Consider the following 19,987-nt stretch of genomic DNA (forward strand, 5'->3'; position numbering starts at 1 on the left):
CCTAATATATGAATCGGCGACGATAATTTTTAAAGTGGCCAGCCAGATCTCTTGATCTGTCTCTACTAAAGTTTCACGTACCTATAGTATTGATGAACTTAAATAGACAATAAGAACCGAAATTAATTTAATTATTGCCGATAATCTTAATAGATTCAACATCGTCTTGCATATGTTCAAGGGGTAAATGGTTTGCAATTAAGGTATTTAATTTAATAGTCTGTAAGTTTAATTAGTCCTCTTTATCTTTTATTTCTCAAATATACGGTCATGTGACATAAGCGAGATAAGAAAAAATATGACATTTGTATATAGAAAGATGCTCTCGTTTCGGTAAGTTTTCAGAAGTATCAAAATAAGGTATTACCATTAAAAAAAAATATATTGACGTTCTAACTAATAGTGATGACGATTTTTTTATTCATTCTTAGGGGAGATATATCTTCTTAGCTTGCTGCTTTGCGTCTTTGCTGCTGTCGTTACTCTTTTTCATTCCTTCCTGTATTTGCACTGAACTTTCTAGTCTTTAACATTCACTGTTCTCATCTATTTGTTTACGTCATCCAGCCTTCTTCTTCTAGGCTTTTTACACCTGGGCCATACTGTTCTTCATTTTGTTATCCTTTTCAACATTTTTTAATGTGTGCATATCTGTATATGTTCTATCAATTTCAAGCAAAGACAGTTTATGTACCTGACTATATTTTCTTTCTTTATTTGTTCTTCAATTTCGGCATTTGTTTTCATACTTTTTTCTCCTTCTCTTATTACATTGGGGCCCAGTATTGTTCTAATTATTTTTATTTTAAATTTCAGAAGGCTGTCTTGCTGTTTCTTTTTAGTCATCGTTGTTTTTATGCCATATGCAACAATATGTCTTATTAAGGTCCTATATAGGTTCATCTTTATTCCCTTTTCCTTAGAGTCTTGCTTTCTAATAGATTTATATTTATTCCAAATGTTTTTTTGCCTTTCAAAATTCTTTTCTCTGTTCTCTCTTTTTCGGTTTTCCCTATTGTTACTCCCAAGTAGCTAAAGGTAGATACAGTTTCAAATTTATGGTTCTGTGTTATTTAGATATTTCTGAGTTTTTGTGACGTCTTTCCTTATCGTCATGTATTTTGTTTTGTGGTGTTTTTTCTCTAACCTTATTGTTTGGGAAAGTATGTAGTATTTATTTTCTTAATTTTAGATTTTTTTACTTTATTTTACTGTACTATAATATGATGTAAGTTATTGGTATATTCTAACGACTTTGCGTTAAAATATATTGTTTCCTGTTATTCAATAAAATCTCATTGTTAAACTTTCTTAAACACATTTAGTCTGTTAAGAGAATTTGACTTTCTCTGTTTCTATTTTTGTTTCGCAAACACAGAAACTGATGTAAAGTATTACCGTGACAAATAACTTAAATTGTCGCCATTTAAAATCGCAATCCAATAGTCATTTATTGGTATATCCTCGCCCTACGGACCACCTCGAAGCGTGGCCAGAGGGTTTCTGACCATCTCAAGACACACACCTAATCACGAGACAGCGTACTTAAAACATCGAGAGTATTAGTTCTCTTTTGAGCCTCGGCGCCGGGCGCAACGTGGTACCCATGCTAATTCACTGGCTACGAATACAATAATATTTCAAAAGGTAAGTCGATTCTTTGTACAGATAACAGTATTGAGTAAAGCTAGTTAATTCTCGTAATTTATTTACAATTGATAGTAGCTATTTTTCGCTAATGTATTTACAGTCAAAGTATTGAATTTTTTCTTCGATTATTATTCTAAATTCATTTAACCAGCGACCTCTTAAGTTTTACACAAAACACCTATTATCTTTCTTATTTTATTTTTCAATTTCTCTTATAAGTTTCATATTCGTCTTTACCATGATACAAATGCTATTACTTGATCTGCCTAGGCTATAACTTGAAGTTGATCTGTATAGTAGAAGCTGTTTTCTTTGATCTCATTGGAAGTTGTTCCGTTAAAACTTATGTTGCTGTGATGTTTTCTGGACTCACTGTTAGCAGATATTATAATTTTTCTAGATGATCTATTTCTTTCATCATTTTCCTCCTATTAATTTTATCAAAAGCGCTTTTAGAATCTATGAATATAAAGTGCATTCCAATATAATTTTCGTGGGAGCTATATGTGCTTTCTGTAGTTTTCCGAGTTTTACTCAGGCGGTGAATAATTTTGGTTTTGAGAAAAACTATTATTTTGACGACGTTTCGGCAAGGTGGCAGTTACCATTGTCTAGTCATGTAGTAACATTTCTTACTGGTGCTTAAAGTAAACAGTTTACTTTTAGCACCAAGAAGAGGTGGTACTACTTCAGTATTAAATTAAGGATTTGACATTAAACCAATTAAGCTAAGGGAGCAATGAATAGGCAGTGAGACAAATGCCAAACTAATGGAAAAAAATAAATTAGAATCTGTTTACAAAAACAAAGATATAAAACAATGCACATACTACAGGGCCATACTGCAGGGCGACTTAGTCACACTATGAAAATGTGAGTGAGGGGGACAGAAAAATAGAGAGAGAGAGAGAGAGAGAAAGAGAGAGAGAGAGAGAGAGAGAGAGAGAGTAATTGATAGAAAGAAATAAAAATATCTGAAAATCAGTTTGGATTTATGAAAATCAGATATAGAATAGACACAATTTTTATTATAAAGCAAAGAATAGAAAAATATCGGACTGGAGAAACAAAGGTTTATATGGTATTCATCGATCTTGGAAAAGCGTGTGATAGATTTCCGCAGAAGGTTATATGGTAAGCGCTAATTAAGAAGACAGTTTCTGGTGAGTGTCTGAAAATTGGGGGAGACATGTATGAACAAGTAAAAACTATTGTTAGGACATGGTATGACAGACACTGAAAAATTTGATATTAAAGTAGAATTGCATCAGGGTTTAGTGTTTAATATGCTGGTGATGTATTATTTGTAAGAAATACTGAAACGGATTTAAAACAAAAACTGGAATAGGGAAGATAAGCTCTTAAAAAAAAGTTTAATACTTAATAGGACAAAACCCAATATTTGGAATATTTATAAAAATGAAATAGAAATGAAATAACCACCACGAATCCCAATGATTTGGGATACTTAAATTATTGTAAGAAGTAATAACTTTCAGTATTAGAATCTCTGTAACAAAAAATTGGGAAAATAAATGGAGGAGCATGCAACAAAGTTGGGACAAGATATATGAAGTGAAAGAAAGTGAGTACTGGGTTGTGTTACAGAAGAATTTCGATTAACCATAAGACCATATGTCCATAAGACCATTGACACAAGCTATGATCTTTAGAAATGTAAAGAGATCAAAGACCTACACAAGAAAGTTAAAGAACTGGCAGGACTAAGAAAACAAAATCCCACTCGTGTAATTCTGGATAGGCACGGGAATACTATAATACATACGGACGAGAAAGTACAAAACGGGCAGAATATATCGACGAATTGTTCAATGATGAAAGAGGAGATCTGGAACAAATAGAACTTACTTCAGAAGAAATAGGTCTATAAAAGAATTAAAAATTCTGGATGAGAAGCACATTGATGTTTTAGTGACACTCTTGAACCAAATCTATAGTTCAGGCGTATTACCCAAAGAGTGGTTAACGTCGATTTTTATTTGTTTCCCCAAAAAGAAAAACGCGAGACAATGCAGCGACTACCGCACCATTAGCTTGTGCTAAAGGTATTACTAAAAGTCATCCATAACCGAATATATTACAAACTAGACATAGACGTTAATGATACACAATTTGTCTTTTGCAAAGGTGGTTTTTTTTTCACTTAGTATACTGATACAAAGATGCCTGGACGTCAATAAACATGTTTTATTGACTATAATAAAGCATTCGATAAAGTATGAACTTATATGATGATATATATATATATATATATGAACAATTAATGAATGTCCTGAAATCAAAGAAGACTATAGCGACCTCAGGATCATATCAAATTTATACTATAAACAGCTAGCAAAAGTACGTGTTAACGAACAGCTCTCAGAAGAAATTGAAATTAGACGTAGAGTGAGACACGGATGCGTATTGTTGCCAATTATTTTAATGCCTACTTCGAAAAGATCTTAAAAAACGCATTTGAGGGTAAAACAGCTGGAATAAAGGTAAATGGAGTTCCCATTAACAACATCAGATATGCGGACGACACTGTGATCTTAGCCGAAATTATTGAAGATCTTCAGAGACTAGTTGACCAGAATAGCGCGGTATGGAAAAGAGTACGGTCTAACAATGAACGTCAAGAAGACGAAATTTATGAGAATATCGAAAACTCAAAGAAATAACGAGATTCTTCTAATAAACGGAAGCAACGTCGAACAAGTGGACAAATATGCATATCTGGGAGGAACAATGATTAATTTTACAAATGATTACTTTCAGGAGATCAAAATCAGAATAGAAAAAGCTAAAGAAAATTTCAACAAATTGAGAAGAGTGCTATGTACAAGGGATTTAAAATTGGAACTAAGAGTTAGGTTGGCGAGGTGCTATATTTTCTCGACTTTGTTTTATTGAATGGAATCTTGGACCTTGAATGCGACATCAATGAAAAAACTGGAATAATTCGTACAGAAAGAATTCTGAAAATATCGTTGACAGAACACGTCCCAAACAAAGAGGTTCTGAGAAGGATCAATAAAAAATAGAAATTTCAAAAACAATTAAAACAAGAAAATTGGAATATCTCGGACATATTACACGTGGAGAGAAATACACCTTGCTCCAACTAATTACGCAGGGAAAGATCCAAGGAAAGAGCAGCACAGGATGGCGTAGAATGTCATGGCTGCACAACCTGAGAGAGTGGTACGGATGTACATCAAATGAACTTTTCAGATCAGCCGTCTCAAAAGTCCGAATAGCTATGATGATTGCCGACCTCTGCCGCGGAGATGGCACTTGAAGAAGAAGATGATCTTTAGGGCGATTAAACAAAGTGAGAAACACACAGTGTATGTGGTGGAAATTCAAATGCTTACATGGAGGACTGGAGCGACAAAAAAGATAACATTAAGGATGCCTATATTAGTCTAGGAGTGGCACCAAACAAGACGTGGAGGAAGAAGACTGGGCATCATGATATGTTGACCCAAACTAGAAGAAATTAAATAGAAAAATGTAATTAGAGATTTATATATAACGATATAATTTTAGCAAGACGTTACCCCTCCGGCTCTTACACCTCCTGTTCGTGATATTTTAAACATTGGTAGACGAGAAACAATGAGTAAGAGTGTCTTTCAGGATCTTCAGATTTTATATCACTTGATTTTTTCCTATGGGGATAATAAAAATTATCGATTACATCGTTTACACCGATTACAAAATTTAAAAGATTTAAAAACCACATTTAATTAAATATTCATAATATAACTCTAGAATTGCTCCATAATGTTCAAGAAAATTGTCGTCGTCGCTGAAATTTTTGCCAGGAGGCAAATGGATTGTAATTCGACGATTTAATTTAAGCGAAAAACGATTTTTTTTGACAAATCAACATTTTTTTTTAATTTTTTTTTGACAGCAGTCAATTGTGTTTTGTATGAAATAAATTACAGACATTTTTTTTATTGTGTAAATTAATTTATGAATCGACCAGTTAGCTAATTTGGCACTCAAAGTTGCTTAATGTCGAACAATGAATTTATTTAACAATTTTGCCATTCACTGTATATAAAAATATTTAGGTGTTAAATCGGCATTGGTATTATATTTATATATTTTATTTAAATACTTTTTTGTTAATGATTGAGTTGTTATTATTCTCAGTATATACTCGTAGATTCTTCATACAAAGGACACTACCTGCTTATGCAATGTGACTGTTCAATAAAGAAAAACAAATTTAGTTATAACAAAATAATTTAACTAATTTTACCAAACTTTTGTACGATTACCGCTGTGTGTGCTTCCATTTTCAATGGTTAGGTAGTTCCCTAGTCTGATAATGTCGAAATCGCGTTGAAATGCCTCTGAGCACTTGAAATGAACGGAGTTCGAGTCGCAGTCGGTAGGTCACAAGGGAAAAGGTTTATTTAATTAAGGGCGACACTAACAATAACCAAATACGCGTTCTGCATGTCTTGAATTTCGTCTGCAAATGGAAATGAATAAGTTGTACTACAGACAACGCTGGATTTTGAAACTAAAATTTTGCTAATCTGCGACAACGAATGGCTATAATAACACAACGATTTTAACATAAATTTAGTAGTATAAAAATATTTTTTTAATCCTAAAAGTAGTTATAGTTTTCTTATTTTATTCATATTGTTAAGTTGTTGTATAGTCGATACGTAATTTCGTGAAAAAAATTATAGGAACCAGAGCGAGTAAAATACTAGTAAAATGGCAACACTGTCAGAATGACCCCTACTTTATTGAACAGTAGCGTAGATATCTAATTTTAAATTAAATAAAAGTTTTTACTTTTATTTAATTTTATTTACCAAAAAGTTTCATTTTCTGTAAAGTTTAAAAAAAAAATATCGGTGTTGTTAACTTCTGTGATATATCATGGGAGTGATAACCCTAATCGACTCAACTGAACAGAACTTTTTGTAAAATAATATTATCTATATAAAACATTGTTAATAATAGTATATTATTCAACGAGCATGTAATGATGCCTATTACTCACGATGATGAAGTTTGCCCAGAGTGACCTTTTCTACGACCTTTTTTTGTTTTAATTAGAAAAAATATATACAGTATGGTGGAAATGAAAGGAATAAATTCGTTATTTCGTAAACCGGAGACTTTAAGGAAAAATCCTGAAACCCGTCGATTTTTATTTTTAAATAAGCTATTCGTAAGAATACATTTTTATTTTTGTCGTCATCTATGTGAGCGTGATGACGTCATTGTTAAAATTTTTAAATAGAAAGGGGGGTATTGTAATACATCATTTAAAATGTCTTTTAAATACCTATTCAGCCATATCAATATGTCTGAGTATTTGATGTTTGTAATTGTTTAAAAAAATTATTAAATATTTATTATTACAATAAATATTTATTAAGTATTGATATGATGTATTATTGACACCCAAAAATAAATTTTATAAAGGCCAACACTGGTAATGAAATGTCTTTTTTATCTACTTTTTACCTTTACAGGTTATGGAGATAAAACACGTACGCAGAAAGAAGTATGTGAGTTATTTAATAATAAATATCCCCGTCGAGAACCAATTTCACAATCCACTGTAAGCAAAATTGAGAAAAAATTTAGAGAAACGGGTCATGTTAAAGACCTTCCTAAAGGTAGTAGAAAACCAATATCTGAAAACCAACAAGTTGACGTTCTGTTAGCTTTTCAAGATAATCCTCATAACAGTTCACGGCATTAGATAATGACATGGACCATTCAACAGTTCTTAAACAGCTAAAGAAGGAAAAGTGGCATCCCTACAAAGTAAGTTTAGTACAAGAACTTATGGAAGATGATTTTGATAGACGAATTGAATTTTGTGACATTATAATGGAACGAAATAACAGAGATCCGATGTTTTTAAAAAAGATTATTTTCTCTGATGAAGCTACATTTCTACTAAACGGTCATGTCAATCGTCAAACTTATCTATGTTTGGGTGGGAATAATAGATAATAGGTGTATTGGACCATACTTTTTCGAAGAAAACTTAACAGGTCCTCGATATTTAGAATTTCTTCAAAATTTCTTGCTTCCAGAATTGAACCAGTTGTTTTCAAACAGAAATGATTTATGGCTACAGCAAGATGGTGCGCCTCCACACTATGCTGTCTTGGTACGCAACTACTTAAACAACGTCTTTCCAAATCGGTGGATAGGTCGAAGAGGAACAATAGAATGGCCGCCTAGGTCACCTGATTTAACTCCTCTTGATTTCTTTTTATGGGGATATTTAAAAAGTAAGGTGTATCAAAATAGACCACAAAATATTAATGAACTGAAAGAAAGAATACGTAATGAGGTTGTTCAAATAACTCCGGAAGTTTTAGAGAATGTTAGAGAAGAGTTCGTGGCACGCCTTTCTCATTGTATTTTAGCTGAAGGTAAACAATTTGAGCACTTAATTAAGGTTTCGTTGTATTTATTGAATAATACTTAATAAATATTTATTGTAATAATAAAAATTTTATTATTTTTTAACAATTACAAACTTTAGCTGAATAGGTATTTAAAGGGCCTTTCAAATGATGTATTACAATACCCCCCTTTCTATTCAAAAATTTTAACAATGACGTCATTACGCTCACATAGATGACGTCAAAAATAAAAATGTATTCTTACGAATAGCTTATTTAAAAATAAAAATCGACGGGTTTCAGGATTTTTCCTTAAAGTCTCCGGTTTACGAAATAACGAATTTATTCCTTTCATTTCCACCATACTGTATAATTATCAACTACTTGAGATTTAAATTATAATTAATCGAGACAGAATAACGCAAAAGATAGAAAACACATTAAGTTATGAGATAAAAAGAAATGAAACTAGTGAAGGTGGGAGATTCAGCCATAAAAACCTATAAATTTACATTCTACTTATTGTTTCCCACCTTTAGATGTATCGGACGAGTTTGGCCACTGCCAGTGTGACAGTGACAGTTTTAGTTGACATACTCCTCTAAAACGTTAATAATTTTTGTCCTATTAAGGAGTGTGTTTATACCCTGTTTTCAAAGATATATAAGCAAAATGAGAATATCTACATTTACAATAGAAATAAAGGTTTCAACTAACACCTAATTCGAATTAAGTACTTACTATCTACTCAGAGTCACTGTTATCACTAGTATTACTCGTATCATCTAAATTTATAGTTAATTTGGTTAATGCTGGTAAATATAATTTAACATAGTCATTTTCCATTCCGATCATATGTTTTATTACATTTTTCCAGTTGGTTGCTGTGATTTTTGTGATTTCTCTTCTAATTAACTGGAGAACAGTAGACGAAAATTTAGGAGCAACGTTTCTTCTCCTTATATTTCTTTTAAGTTGAGCCCATATTAACTCTATTGGGTTCAATGTACAATAATAAGGAGGAAGTCTAAGCACAGTATGCCCGTTACTAAAAGCACAGTTGTCAACAACATATTCCTTTTCGTACTGTTTACTATGAGCAATCTCCAACAATTGCTTTTTAGTATAAATGCCTCAAAATACAAAATTTTCGTGAATAACAATTTACAACTATTATTTGGAGTTTTTTTCATTAACCTTGAATGATATGATGCGTTGTCCATGACAATCATACTGTGTTTAGGTAATTTCGGAAGAAGAGATTTTTCAAACCATGATTCAAAAATTGAACTTTCCATATTGTCATGATAATCCAGAGACGCGTCTTTAATTTGTTTTGGAGATATTAATAATGCATCGTCGATCCATCCATTTTCTCCACCGCAGTGTAAAATTATAATCCTCTTTCCTTTATTGGGCGGTACTGAGTTAAAACACTTTTTGTTATTATTTGTCCAACTTTTCTTCACGGTGTCATGAGTATCATACCAGGTCTCATCTAAATAAACAATATTTCGTTTCATTTTTCGATACTCAGTTATCTGTCTGATATAATTGCTTCTTAAAGAAATTATTCTAGTACTTTCCATTAGTATCTGTCGCTTGTCTATAGTTTTGTACTTAAAATAATTGGCTTTAAGAAATAATCGAAGTGTTGTTGCTGAACACGAGAGAATGCCCTTTCGAACTAATTCACTTCGAAGGCTTTAAATAGTTGGAAAAATATTAGCCGCATACATTTGTTATATTGTTCTAGTTATAGATTCAATTAAGTTTAGTTATAGATTCAATTTCTCCTATAAGTTTGTAGCAGGTTGCTTTGGGCACTCTGGTTAAAAAACATTTCTGCAATTGCCTCTGATTTGGACAATTCAGTACATGGTCCTTCATAAACATTTTTTAGCATACGTTTGGCATCATCAGAAAGGTATTAATAATGTCGCTTACGTTTTACTACACGCCTTTGTAAATCTTCCAATTGATTAGAGGGTTCCATTGTTTCTTCAGCTACAGAATTATTATCGCACCACGGACGCAATATTTTAAAAGTATCAAACGTATAATCACGTAAAAACGTATCCAAAAAAAGTAAAAAACGTAAAATGTAAAAAGTTTTTTGTAGAAAGAACACTAAAAAAAGTCACTACCAAAGTAACTTGGGGTTCACTATTTGAAATTTGAATTTGACTGAACGCTGTAGCAGTTATGATTATACTAAAAATATTCTTGTCTCCCAAAAATCTGTTGGTCGTATCCGTAATTTAAAAATAAAATGCTATAAAAATTGGCCTACCTAAGTGCCCCGTCCCTTCGACACTGGACGGTCGAAACCTGATACCTTATATCATGACTCCGCAAGCTCAGTCAAATACTGATATAATCTTACCCCAAGTATGAATAAGTCTACCGACAAAAGATAATGCATTATGATTTGTCATAACAGCAATATCCGATGTTTTCATTGGCCGTTAGTCCACGTGGACTTATCATAAGTTCGATGAAATTGGTTGACTCCCCATATTTTAAAACATTATACCAGGCACGTCTGAATGTTAATATCAAGTGGAATCTTAAAATTTGTAATATTATACGTCTGAGTCATTGATAATTTTACAGACTTCTGGTAGAGTATTTTTATTGAATGATTTTATTACAGATATATTTATATTTTTTTTTGGATTCAGAAAACATTTTAGTACCATAGACCACTTGCACACCGTAAAAACACTGATAGAAAAATGCACCGAGTATAATGTTCCAATTCATATGGCGTTCGTCGATTTCTATAAAGCATTCGATTCCATCGAATTATGGGCAGTGCTTGAATCTCTAGAAAATGCACGTATAGATTCAAGATACACTAACATAATTAAAAACATATATGAAAATGCCACCATGCAGATAAAGCTCGACGAAAGCACAAAAACTAATCCCATAAGACTACAACGGGGAGTAAGACAAGGAGGCACCATCTCTCTCAAACTATTTGCCCTTGCTCTAGAAGACATTTTTAAGAAACTAGAATGGAACAATAAGGGTATCAACGTCGACGGATCATACTTAAACCACTTGCGATTCGCAGATGACATAGTTTTAATAGCCGATAATATCCAAGAACTAAATGATATGTTACAACAATTAAATGCAGTTTCAGGAGCGGTCGGCTTAAAAATGAACTACAGCAAAACAAAAATACTGAGCCAAGACCAGACAAATATAACAATATAAAATCATACTATAGAAAATGTTGAACAATATGTATATCTAGGTCATGTTATCAAACTAAGAAAACCAAATCAAGATGCTGAAATTAAAAAATGAACACAACTGGCATGGGGTGCTTTCGGCAAATTAGCATATATCTTGAAAAACACCTCCATTCCTGCAAACTTAAAGAAAAAGGTGTATAACACATGCATACTGCCAGTTTGTACTTACGGCTTGGAGACAGTAGCCCTTACCAAAAAATCTGCTAAAAAATTAGAAACAACGCAAAGAGCAATGGAACGAATCATGCTTGGATTATCACTAAGATACAAGATTAGAAACACCGAGATAAGACGTAGAACGAAGATTAGGGATATTGTGGAAGAAATTACAAAAATGAAATGGCGCTGGGCAGGTCACGTAGCTCGATATCATGACAACAGGTGGACACGGAGAATTCTAGAATGGAGACCAAGGACGACAACAAAAAGCATGGGAAGACCTCAAAAAAGATGGGTAGATGACATAAGAACAGTGGCACGCAAACAGTGGATTAGATTGGCGCAAGATAGAGAAAGATGGAAGCAATTGGGAGAGACCTACATTCAGGAGTGGATGGAAAATGGTTGACAAAGAAGAAAGAAGAAGATATTTACATTTTTACACAGTCTCACGGATATACAAGGCTACTATACAAAACTAAATAACAAGTCTAAATAATTAATCTTACGATAAACGCGCTTATGCGTTACATACGGTAACCTACAGTTCCACTCTTTTATATAAACATGACAAGACATTCCCAAAAAGATTATAACAAATTTTTAATAGATTGCTAAGGAAATTATAAAAGTATCCCATTTAGAAGTATGTAGAAAAACAAAAGATTAAAATATAACAACTACCAATAAAAAAAAAAAGAAATAGAGATAACATTTTAAGGCAATTTGATCTTTGATATGGCACACGTGTGTATTAGTGACTACCACTGACACTTCCTCTTTTGTGTTAAGAGGGGTGTTAAGTCACATTAATAATAATGAAGAAACAACTTTGATCATAGTAAGATTTTGATCGAAATTAAATTAATTCTAAATATATAAAAACTAAATCTTTATTTCTTTTACTAATCTCAACTTTTGTATTTTATTTAAATAGGTGTACATACATACCATCTGCGTTAAAATACTGAGAAGACATGGGGTTTTCTACCCTAACATTAGGTAATATCACAGGAGGGTAGCTCTTTCCTTTCGCATTTTCAGCATAAACCGCCACTTGGTAATCCTTTCCCGGTTGAAGGCTGTGAAGACGGAAGACTGGCCGTTCCCCTAGAACACGATATTTTGGTGGAGGTAGATCACCTATAAAAGAGCAACTATATCAACTACAACTCAGCAAGCGTTTTTGTAGTAATTGTTATCATTAAGCGGCAAGCTGTACACACTTTAGCACATCACTAAAAACGAGATGCAGTAGTGTATTAATATTATTGAGTATATTTTGAAAATATTACGGTTGTCATGTTTGATAAAATAATAGTGTTAATATAACGTGAAGTTTATTTTTTCTTGTTTTTAAACTGCTTTGTCTATTATTAATTATTTAATTAATCCTTAGTCTAACAACATATGTAAATTTTATTGATAGTTCTTCCCCAATGATGCTTTCCGCCGAATTTTATAGGCCGTAAGTTGTTACAAATAACTAAAAGCGCTATATGTTTCCACAAACCTTAAGAGTACCTACAAATGTTAAAAAACCTTACAAAAACAACAAAAATAATGGTTGTTGATATTAAAAATGGTTAAAAATTCTAGTACTAAATTTAAATTAATAAAATGGGCTGCTGCCATCATCAAATGGAGATTACCAAGTATATAGTCGTCACCTGAATAGCTTATACCAGGTATTTGCAATGAATATGTCGTTATCCTTACAAAATTCATACAATTTCTGTCCTCGATCGTTAGCTTAATTAAGACCAAAATAATTTACAGTTTGACCTCGTTGACCTCGTTGATTCCCTTCCCCAATTTTTGCATTATAGTCTATAATATATAAAATTTCATGCTTATTAAACTTCTGTAAGATGTGAAGGATTTGATCATATAGCTTTTCGACTTCATCGTCATATTGCTTATCTGTAGTCGGGACGTACATTTAAATAATATTGGTTTTGAATGGTTGAGTATTTATTTGGAGTAATAATATTCGATCCGAGACTGATACGAAGTACTATATATTGGTCACATATTTACTCAGTTCTGATGTTCCTAATATACTTACACCATTTTTGTGAGGCAAGTCTTCTGTACGATTAATAAATAATATAATAACCTACCAACCTTTTTCCATGTTCCTGACTCTGACCATCTCAATTTGCTGATTTCCAGTAGATCTCATTCTGTTTATTTCTTAAATTACATTGTCAAGTTTTCCAGCCGAAAATAGATTTCTAACATTCCATGTGTATATTCTCAAATTAGATTTTCTATTTTCTAGGATTTCTTCACGAAGTTTTTGTATGTCAACGACCTGAGAGGCGCCTCGTGGTATAAATATGTTTCCCCTTTTCTGCCGAATATTGGCCACACTCCATGATAAGTAACGTTTCACAATTGATGTGTCAATTCCATGATGATTTTTCTGAGGGTACTCTATGAGTCTTTATTACAGTGGTTTCTTTTTGCCGTTTGCGTTTTTATGCCGTTCACCATTTATTTATTCATCCGCCTTGCGGGCCGACTTCCAACCTGCCACTTACCAACTTATCCCCCCGAAAAGCCGTTGGTCAGTAAGTGGAAGATTGCTTATACCGGCAATCACTCGAACGTCAGATCCCCATTTTTTATATAGCCGCATGCACAAGATAATGAGAATCAAGATCCTCGCACGGGAAGGTGAGTTTGACATTTGGATAGGAGGCTATATCTTGAGCATCACTATCCCTTACATCCAACAGAAGCTTCCATACTGGCGTTGTCACGGGTAGCGTCATAGAATAGCAGTTCTTGACAGTTTACTACTACTCTCGATCAATTCGTTACTAGTCATCATATATTTACTCTAAGCAGGTTTAAACTCAAAACCAAGATGGTAAAAAGAAATAAACTAGTATTATCTCCACTATCAGTGGGTTATTGTTGCCAAACCACAATTTACAGTAATAAGTTTTATAATAACACGTTTAACGATTACTAAAACAATGCAACATTTTAGTGTCACTGAAACGGTTAAACATTTCCCAAAACCTGTAACATCGTCAACCGCGAGACCGCATCTAACGAAGTTATCCGCAACTTGGTATTAAACTATGATATACTTTGACATTCTGTAAAAAATATATGGAGAATTGAAAAGCATAATCCTTATAAGATTCAATTGCTTCAAGAACTGTCAGACGAATAAAGTTTTGCTAAAGACTGATGGTCATTTGTAATGACGACAAACATTGGTTGCCAATGTAGTGCTTTCCGATAAAGCAACTTTTTGAGATAATAAAAATCTTCATTTAATTTACGAAGCATATACCCAGCATTCAAAAAATTTAATGTTTGTATGGGAATTGTCGGGAATAGACTTATATAGGTAGAGGATACATAAAGTGACCTGTTTCTTCTTTGGACGTTAAATTTGTTTTTGGGATTTTCTAAAATCTCGTGTTTACATTAGGCAAATAAACATACTTTTAGGATTTGAGACAAATAGGTAAATATTGAATAATGTGAACTAATACCTCGACAAGTATTGAAACGATGTATGGGTATTAAACGTAGATGTTAATAAGAGCAACATTGGTATCATATATGCCGAAAAATAAGGTAGTTTTACTTCTTTTAACAGTTCACGAAGGTGTGAATGTTTTCAAAATAAATAGTAAACATAATTAAATAACTATTTATAATGAAACGAAAGGTGTAGTGGATAAATTTGACCAGATGTGTTTGAATATGAATGCGGGTCGTAAAACGAGCCAGAGATGGACATTTTCTAACTTCTATAATATGATAAATATTGCAAGTATTAACTGGTATGCTATTTACATCACAAAAAAATTAAAAGTAAACAGAAAAGTTTTATCCGGATACGAATATATAGTTGAATTGGCTGGTCATCTTGTCAAACCCTGGCTGACAGAACTATTAGTTATTACAACTTTACGTCGAAATCTTACCCAACATGTTAAAGATATCCTCAGAATTTCCAAAGAAGTTGAACGTCCGTTACCTAAAGAAAAGAAACGCAATGCATGTTTACATTGTCCAAGTAAAAAAAAAGCGCATAACTGCTTAGCATAGAGTACATCGACTGTATTTATGTTTGTATCACTTACTTCTTCTTCTTCTTCTAATGGCGCTACAACCCTTTGTGAGTCTTGGCTTGCCTAACAATGTTCTTCCATTCTGCCCTGTCGGATAATTTCGTTTGCCACTGCCTCATGTTCATGGTTTTAAGATCCCTCTCTACGTCGTCTATCCATCTTTTACGGAGCCTTCCTCTTGTTCTGTTTCCTTGGGGCTTCCATCTCTGGACTACTTTTACAGTTCGATTATCTGGCTTTCTTTCTAGGTGACCAAGCCAGTTTAGTCTTTGTGACTTTACAAATCTGACAATATCTGCGCTTTGCATTAGTTCATCCAGCTCGTAATTCATTTTTATTCTCCACGAACCATCGCTGCATTGGGTTGGTCCAAATATCTTCCTTAGTAATTTGCGCTCAAAATATTCTCAGTTGATTTTCATCAGTGGTTGAGAGGGTCCACGTTTTACATCCATATGTGACCACTGGTCTAATTACTGTTTTGTAGATTCTCAGCTTAGAGTCACGATTCAGTAACTTACTTTTCATTAAGTCTTTGTATGCATAAAAGCACTTATTACCGCTAAGAATCCGTGCTTGGTTTTCTTGACTGATGTTGTTGTTGTCATTTATTATTAAGCCTAGGTAGGGAAAAGTGGAGGCATATTTGTAGGTATGGTTGTCTACCTTCAGATTCTCATGTTCATTTGATTTTGTACACTCCATATATTTTGTTTTGCTTTCATTTATATATAGACCAAACGTAGCAGCGTCTCGTTTTATTTCTTTAACTTTTTCGCTTAATACCCTTTTGTTACGGCTTATTATGGCAACATTATCCGCATATGCGCATATTTGCATTGATCTTGTATTAATACAGCCGTTAATATCCAGTTTTCTAACAAAAGCTTCCAAAGTTAGATTAAAAAGTGTTGTTGATAAAGCATCCCCTTGTCTAACTCAATTTTCAATATCAAAGGCCTGCGTCATATCTCCATCTGTTCTCACCATAGCTTTGGAACCCTCCAGAGTCATTCGTTTAAGTTTAACCAATTTATTAGGTATCCCTAACATAGATAGTTGCTTTAAAATCTTTTGTCGATCTACTCCATCAAACGCCTGTTTAAAATCGATATACAAGTTGTAAATAGGTATGTTATATTCAACACATTTTTTATGTATACCTCTTAACATATGTATTTGGTCTATAGTTTACCTCTTTGGTCTGAAGCCACATTGGTATTCACCAATAATCTCCTCCGAAAACGATTCCAGGTAGCTATATATAATTCCTGATAATATCTTGTAGATGACATTTAAAACTGTTATGCCCCTATAATTTTTGAATCACTTACTATGACTTACATGTTTTCTAACTTTTTGTAATAAAAATGTTTATAATTACAATTGTATTTTCTTGTTAGATTGTTAGATCGATTTTTTGTGGAAAAAATATGAAATCAGGTAAATAGGGATGTATTATGTGTCATTATAGTAACATGCAAAGATTTATAAACAGCGCATTTTCCCTTTGTATCTCAATAATTTTCTAATTTAATTAACGTAAATACAAATCATATGATAGTAACCAAAGTGATAAAAATAAATGAGCTAATATACAGCTTTAGTAACTTTTTACTTTCATTTATGGGCATTAATGTCCATATTAATGGAATAAAAAAAAGAAATTATATTAAAGCAATGCTACCACAATAAATTATGCTACGACTACATTAATTCCGTAAAATTTAATATTTTTTATATTTTTTCCTGGATTAGAATTTATTCGCATTGAGCATACATTTTGTTATTAACTTTACTTCTTGTATGTAGACTTTGGTTGCTACGTGACAACTCCAATTAAAATTATTTTGTATATTATTCAAGCACATACAAATCTCTAAATCAACCCTTAAGTAAACAATACTAACCTTGATCGCTAAGCGTGGTAACACCTGGAGGATTCGAAGGTACAGAAATGTCGGAAACTTCGAGGATGAAACTTTGGTGTAATCCGCCATCTTTGCCGGCGATACACGACACCTCCAGGCCCTCTCCATGTGTCGCGTTTCTAACAAGACAACTTCTCGGCGATTCAGGGGCTTCTGAAAATAATACTAACTTTGTACACAAAAACTTTATAAATACAACTTTAAGTATAAGAGCTCTATATGCTAGAGAAAATTTTTCTTACAATTTTAAACACTTAAAGTAGATTTTGCGAGGGGCTTTCTGCTATAGAATGCAATTAAAGCACAAAACATTTGTAAATTTATTTCACCATTTATAGTCTGGAAGAAAATAAACAACTGATTAATGAACAATCTGGATTTCGTCCTTTAAGATCGACTACCAACAATTTAAAAGATATAGAATCACATATTAATAACGTATTCTACAACAACCAAAAATGTATTTCAATTTATTTTGATTTGCACTAAGCATTTGGCATTACAAGATAATTTCAACACTGGAATCATGGGGCTATCAAGGAAATATACTTGCTTTTATTAAAAGTTTTTTTCTAAATAGAAATTTCAAGGTAAAAGTAAACGGTCTTCTATCTAATGTGAGATATGAAAAAAATAGTGCATCCCAAGACTCGGTAATCAGCTCGACGCTTTTCTTTATAGCTATTAATGATATATAATCAAATTAATGACCAAACCTTTTCAAGCGAGATTGTACGCGGATGATCTTATAATATTTTTAAATGAAAACAATATACAGATTATGGCCAAATTACTACAAGATCAACTCCATAAATTTATAGCATGGTGTAAAAAAAATGGTTTTCAATTTGCTTCATCTAAAATTCGCTGTGTCGTATTCTCAAAGAGACCAAAACAGATAAAAGAAATACCTACTTTAAAACTTGGGGGTCAGACACTTAAATATGCAAATACAATTAAATATCTAGGTGTAATATTTGATCAAACTCTAACCTAAATGGACCACATCAAATATATATCAGCTATATGTCAAAAAAGACTAAACCTCTTCAAATGTCTTTCTGGTACGAACTGGGGAGCGGACGGTAGAACTCTACTCATATTATATAAAAATCTGATCCGCTCCAAGATCGATTATGGATGCCACGTTTACTTGTCTGCTTCAACAACAACTCTAAAAGTTTTAGACACCATTCAAAATAAAGCTCTTAGAATAATAAGCGGTGCATTTAGAACAAGCCCTATCTTAAGTCTTCAGGCCGAATTCGGTGAACTACCATTAGATTTAAGAAAACAGGAATTATTGCTCTCATATGCATCGAAGCGGTACTCATTACAATATCACCAAACCATTCGCTGCTCGAATATCCAGCATGCAAAAACCTACATACCCTTTTACGAAAAATGCACACGGATCATAAATAAATTAAACCTTAAAGTCCCCGAAATATATCCTAGCAAGATGCCAACTTCCCCTCCTTGGCTAATATCTTCTCCTCACATAAATTTGGATCTATTATCATAAAATAAGAAAGAAAGCAATCGTCATCTAATTAATTCTAAATATCAAACCTTAATTTCTCAATTTTCTTCCTTCAAACCTTCACAGATGGATCTAGAACAAAACGTTGTTTAGCATCTGCCTTTGTAACAAAGACATATATAAGGCCATATGTCACGTTACAAAATGTCCTGAAACTAACTTCTTAATAATTACTGACTCACTAAGTTCTCTAGAAATCATCTCAAAAATCTATTCTTTCCATTCTGTGGCCAAACTCATTAGACAAGAATTGCACAACCTAAATCACACAAACATTGCTTTCCTGTGAGTGCCATCTCATATTAGAATCACGGGAAACGATCTGGCGGATAAATATGCACGAGATGCCTTAGAGGACACAACTATTGAGTTCTATCCAAAATTTCCAGCGACAGATCTCAAATCATATTTCCACAGCAAAATGGTTAACATATGGAATAGCAGATGGCACAAAAGATGCGGCTTGGTTATAGTTGCCTTACGCATGTACATCTAATGACAAGGGATCCCTAAGCGGAGTGTATGCTTGCGAGACCCCGCTAACAGTAAAACACCTTCTAGTGGAGTGCCCGTTACACAGTGCGGAAAGATGTAAATTCGGAATCCTGGAGAATTTGGGAAAACTATTCTTAAAGTGCGGTGCAAAAGTGATTATCCAATATCTAAAAGCAATAAACTGCAATTGAGTGCAAAACAATAGACTCAAACGTGATATTTGAGGTTACACCTTCTGTTTTAATGTAAGAAGTATGAACATAAAAAGACGTCATGTGCAAACAATAATTTTATTATTGAACTTACAAAAACTGCTATTGCATTATTTGGAAGACGCATTATAAAAACAATATGCAATACGAACAAAGTTTCCCAAATATTCATCATTGGAACTAACGCAAGAAAGATTTCGCATGAATCGGATGAC

General features: G+C 32.9%; 1 protein-coding gene across 3 annotated transcripts in view; it reads right to left on the minus strand.

Moving 5' to 3' along the window:
• side (motor axon guidance molcule sidestep) overlaps positions 1-19,987 on the minus strand; it is a 566,673-nt gene that overhangs the window by 100,827 nt on the left and 445,859 nt on the right. For 2 of the 3 annotated variants that reach the window (XM_072534635.1, XM_072534633.1), the window contains exons 11-12: positions 17,502-17,675; positions 12,440-12,631 (exon numbers count right to left, since the gene is read on the minus strand). In XM_072534635.1, the coding sequence (XP_072390736.1) occupies positions 12,440-12,631; positions 17,502-17,675 (366 nt within the window). The remainder of the gene's footprint in view (positions 1-12,439; positions 12,632-17,501; positions 17,676-19,987) is intronic. The other variant, XM_072534634.1, reaches the window with a different exon arrangement.

Source organism: Diabrotica undecimpunctata, chromosome 6 (genome assembly GCF_040954645.1).
Source record: "Diabrotica undecimpunctata isolate CICGRU chromosome 6, icDiaUnde3, whole genome shotgun sequence".
In the NCBI taxonomy this organism is placed as follows: Eukaryota; Metazoa; Arthropoda; class Insecta; order Coleoptera; family Chrysomelidae; genus Diabrotica; species Diabrotica undecimpunctata.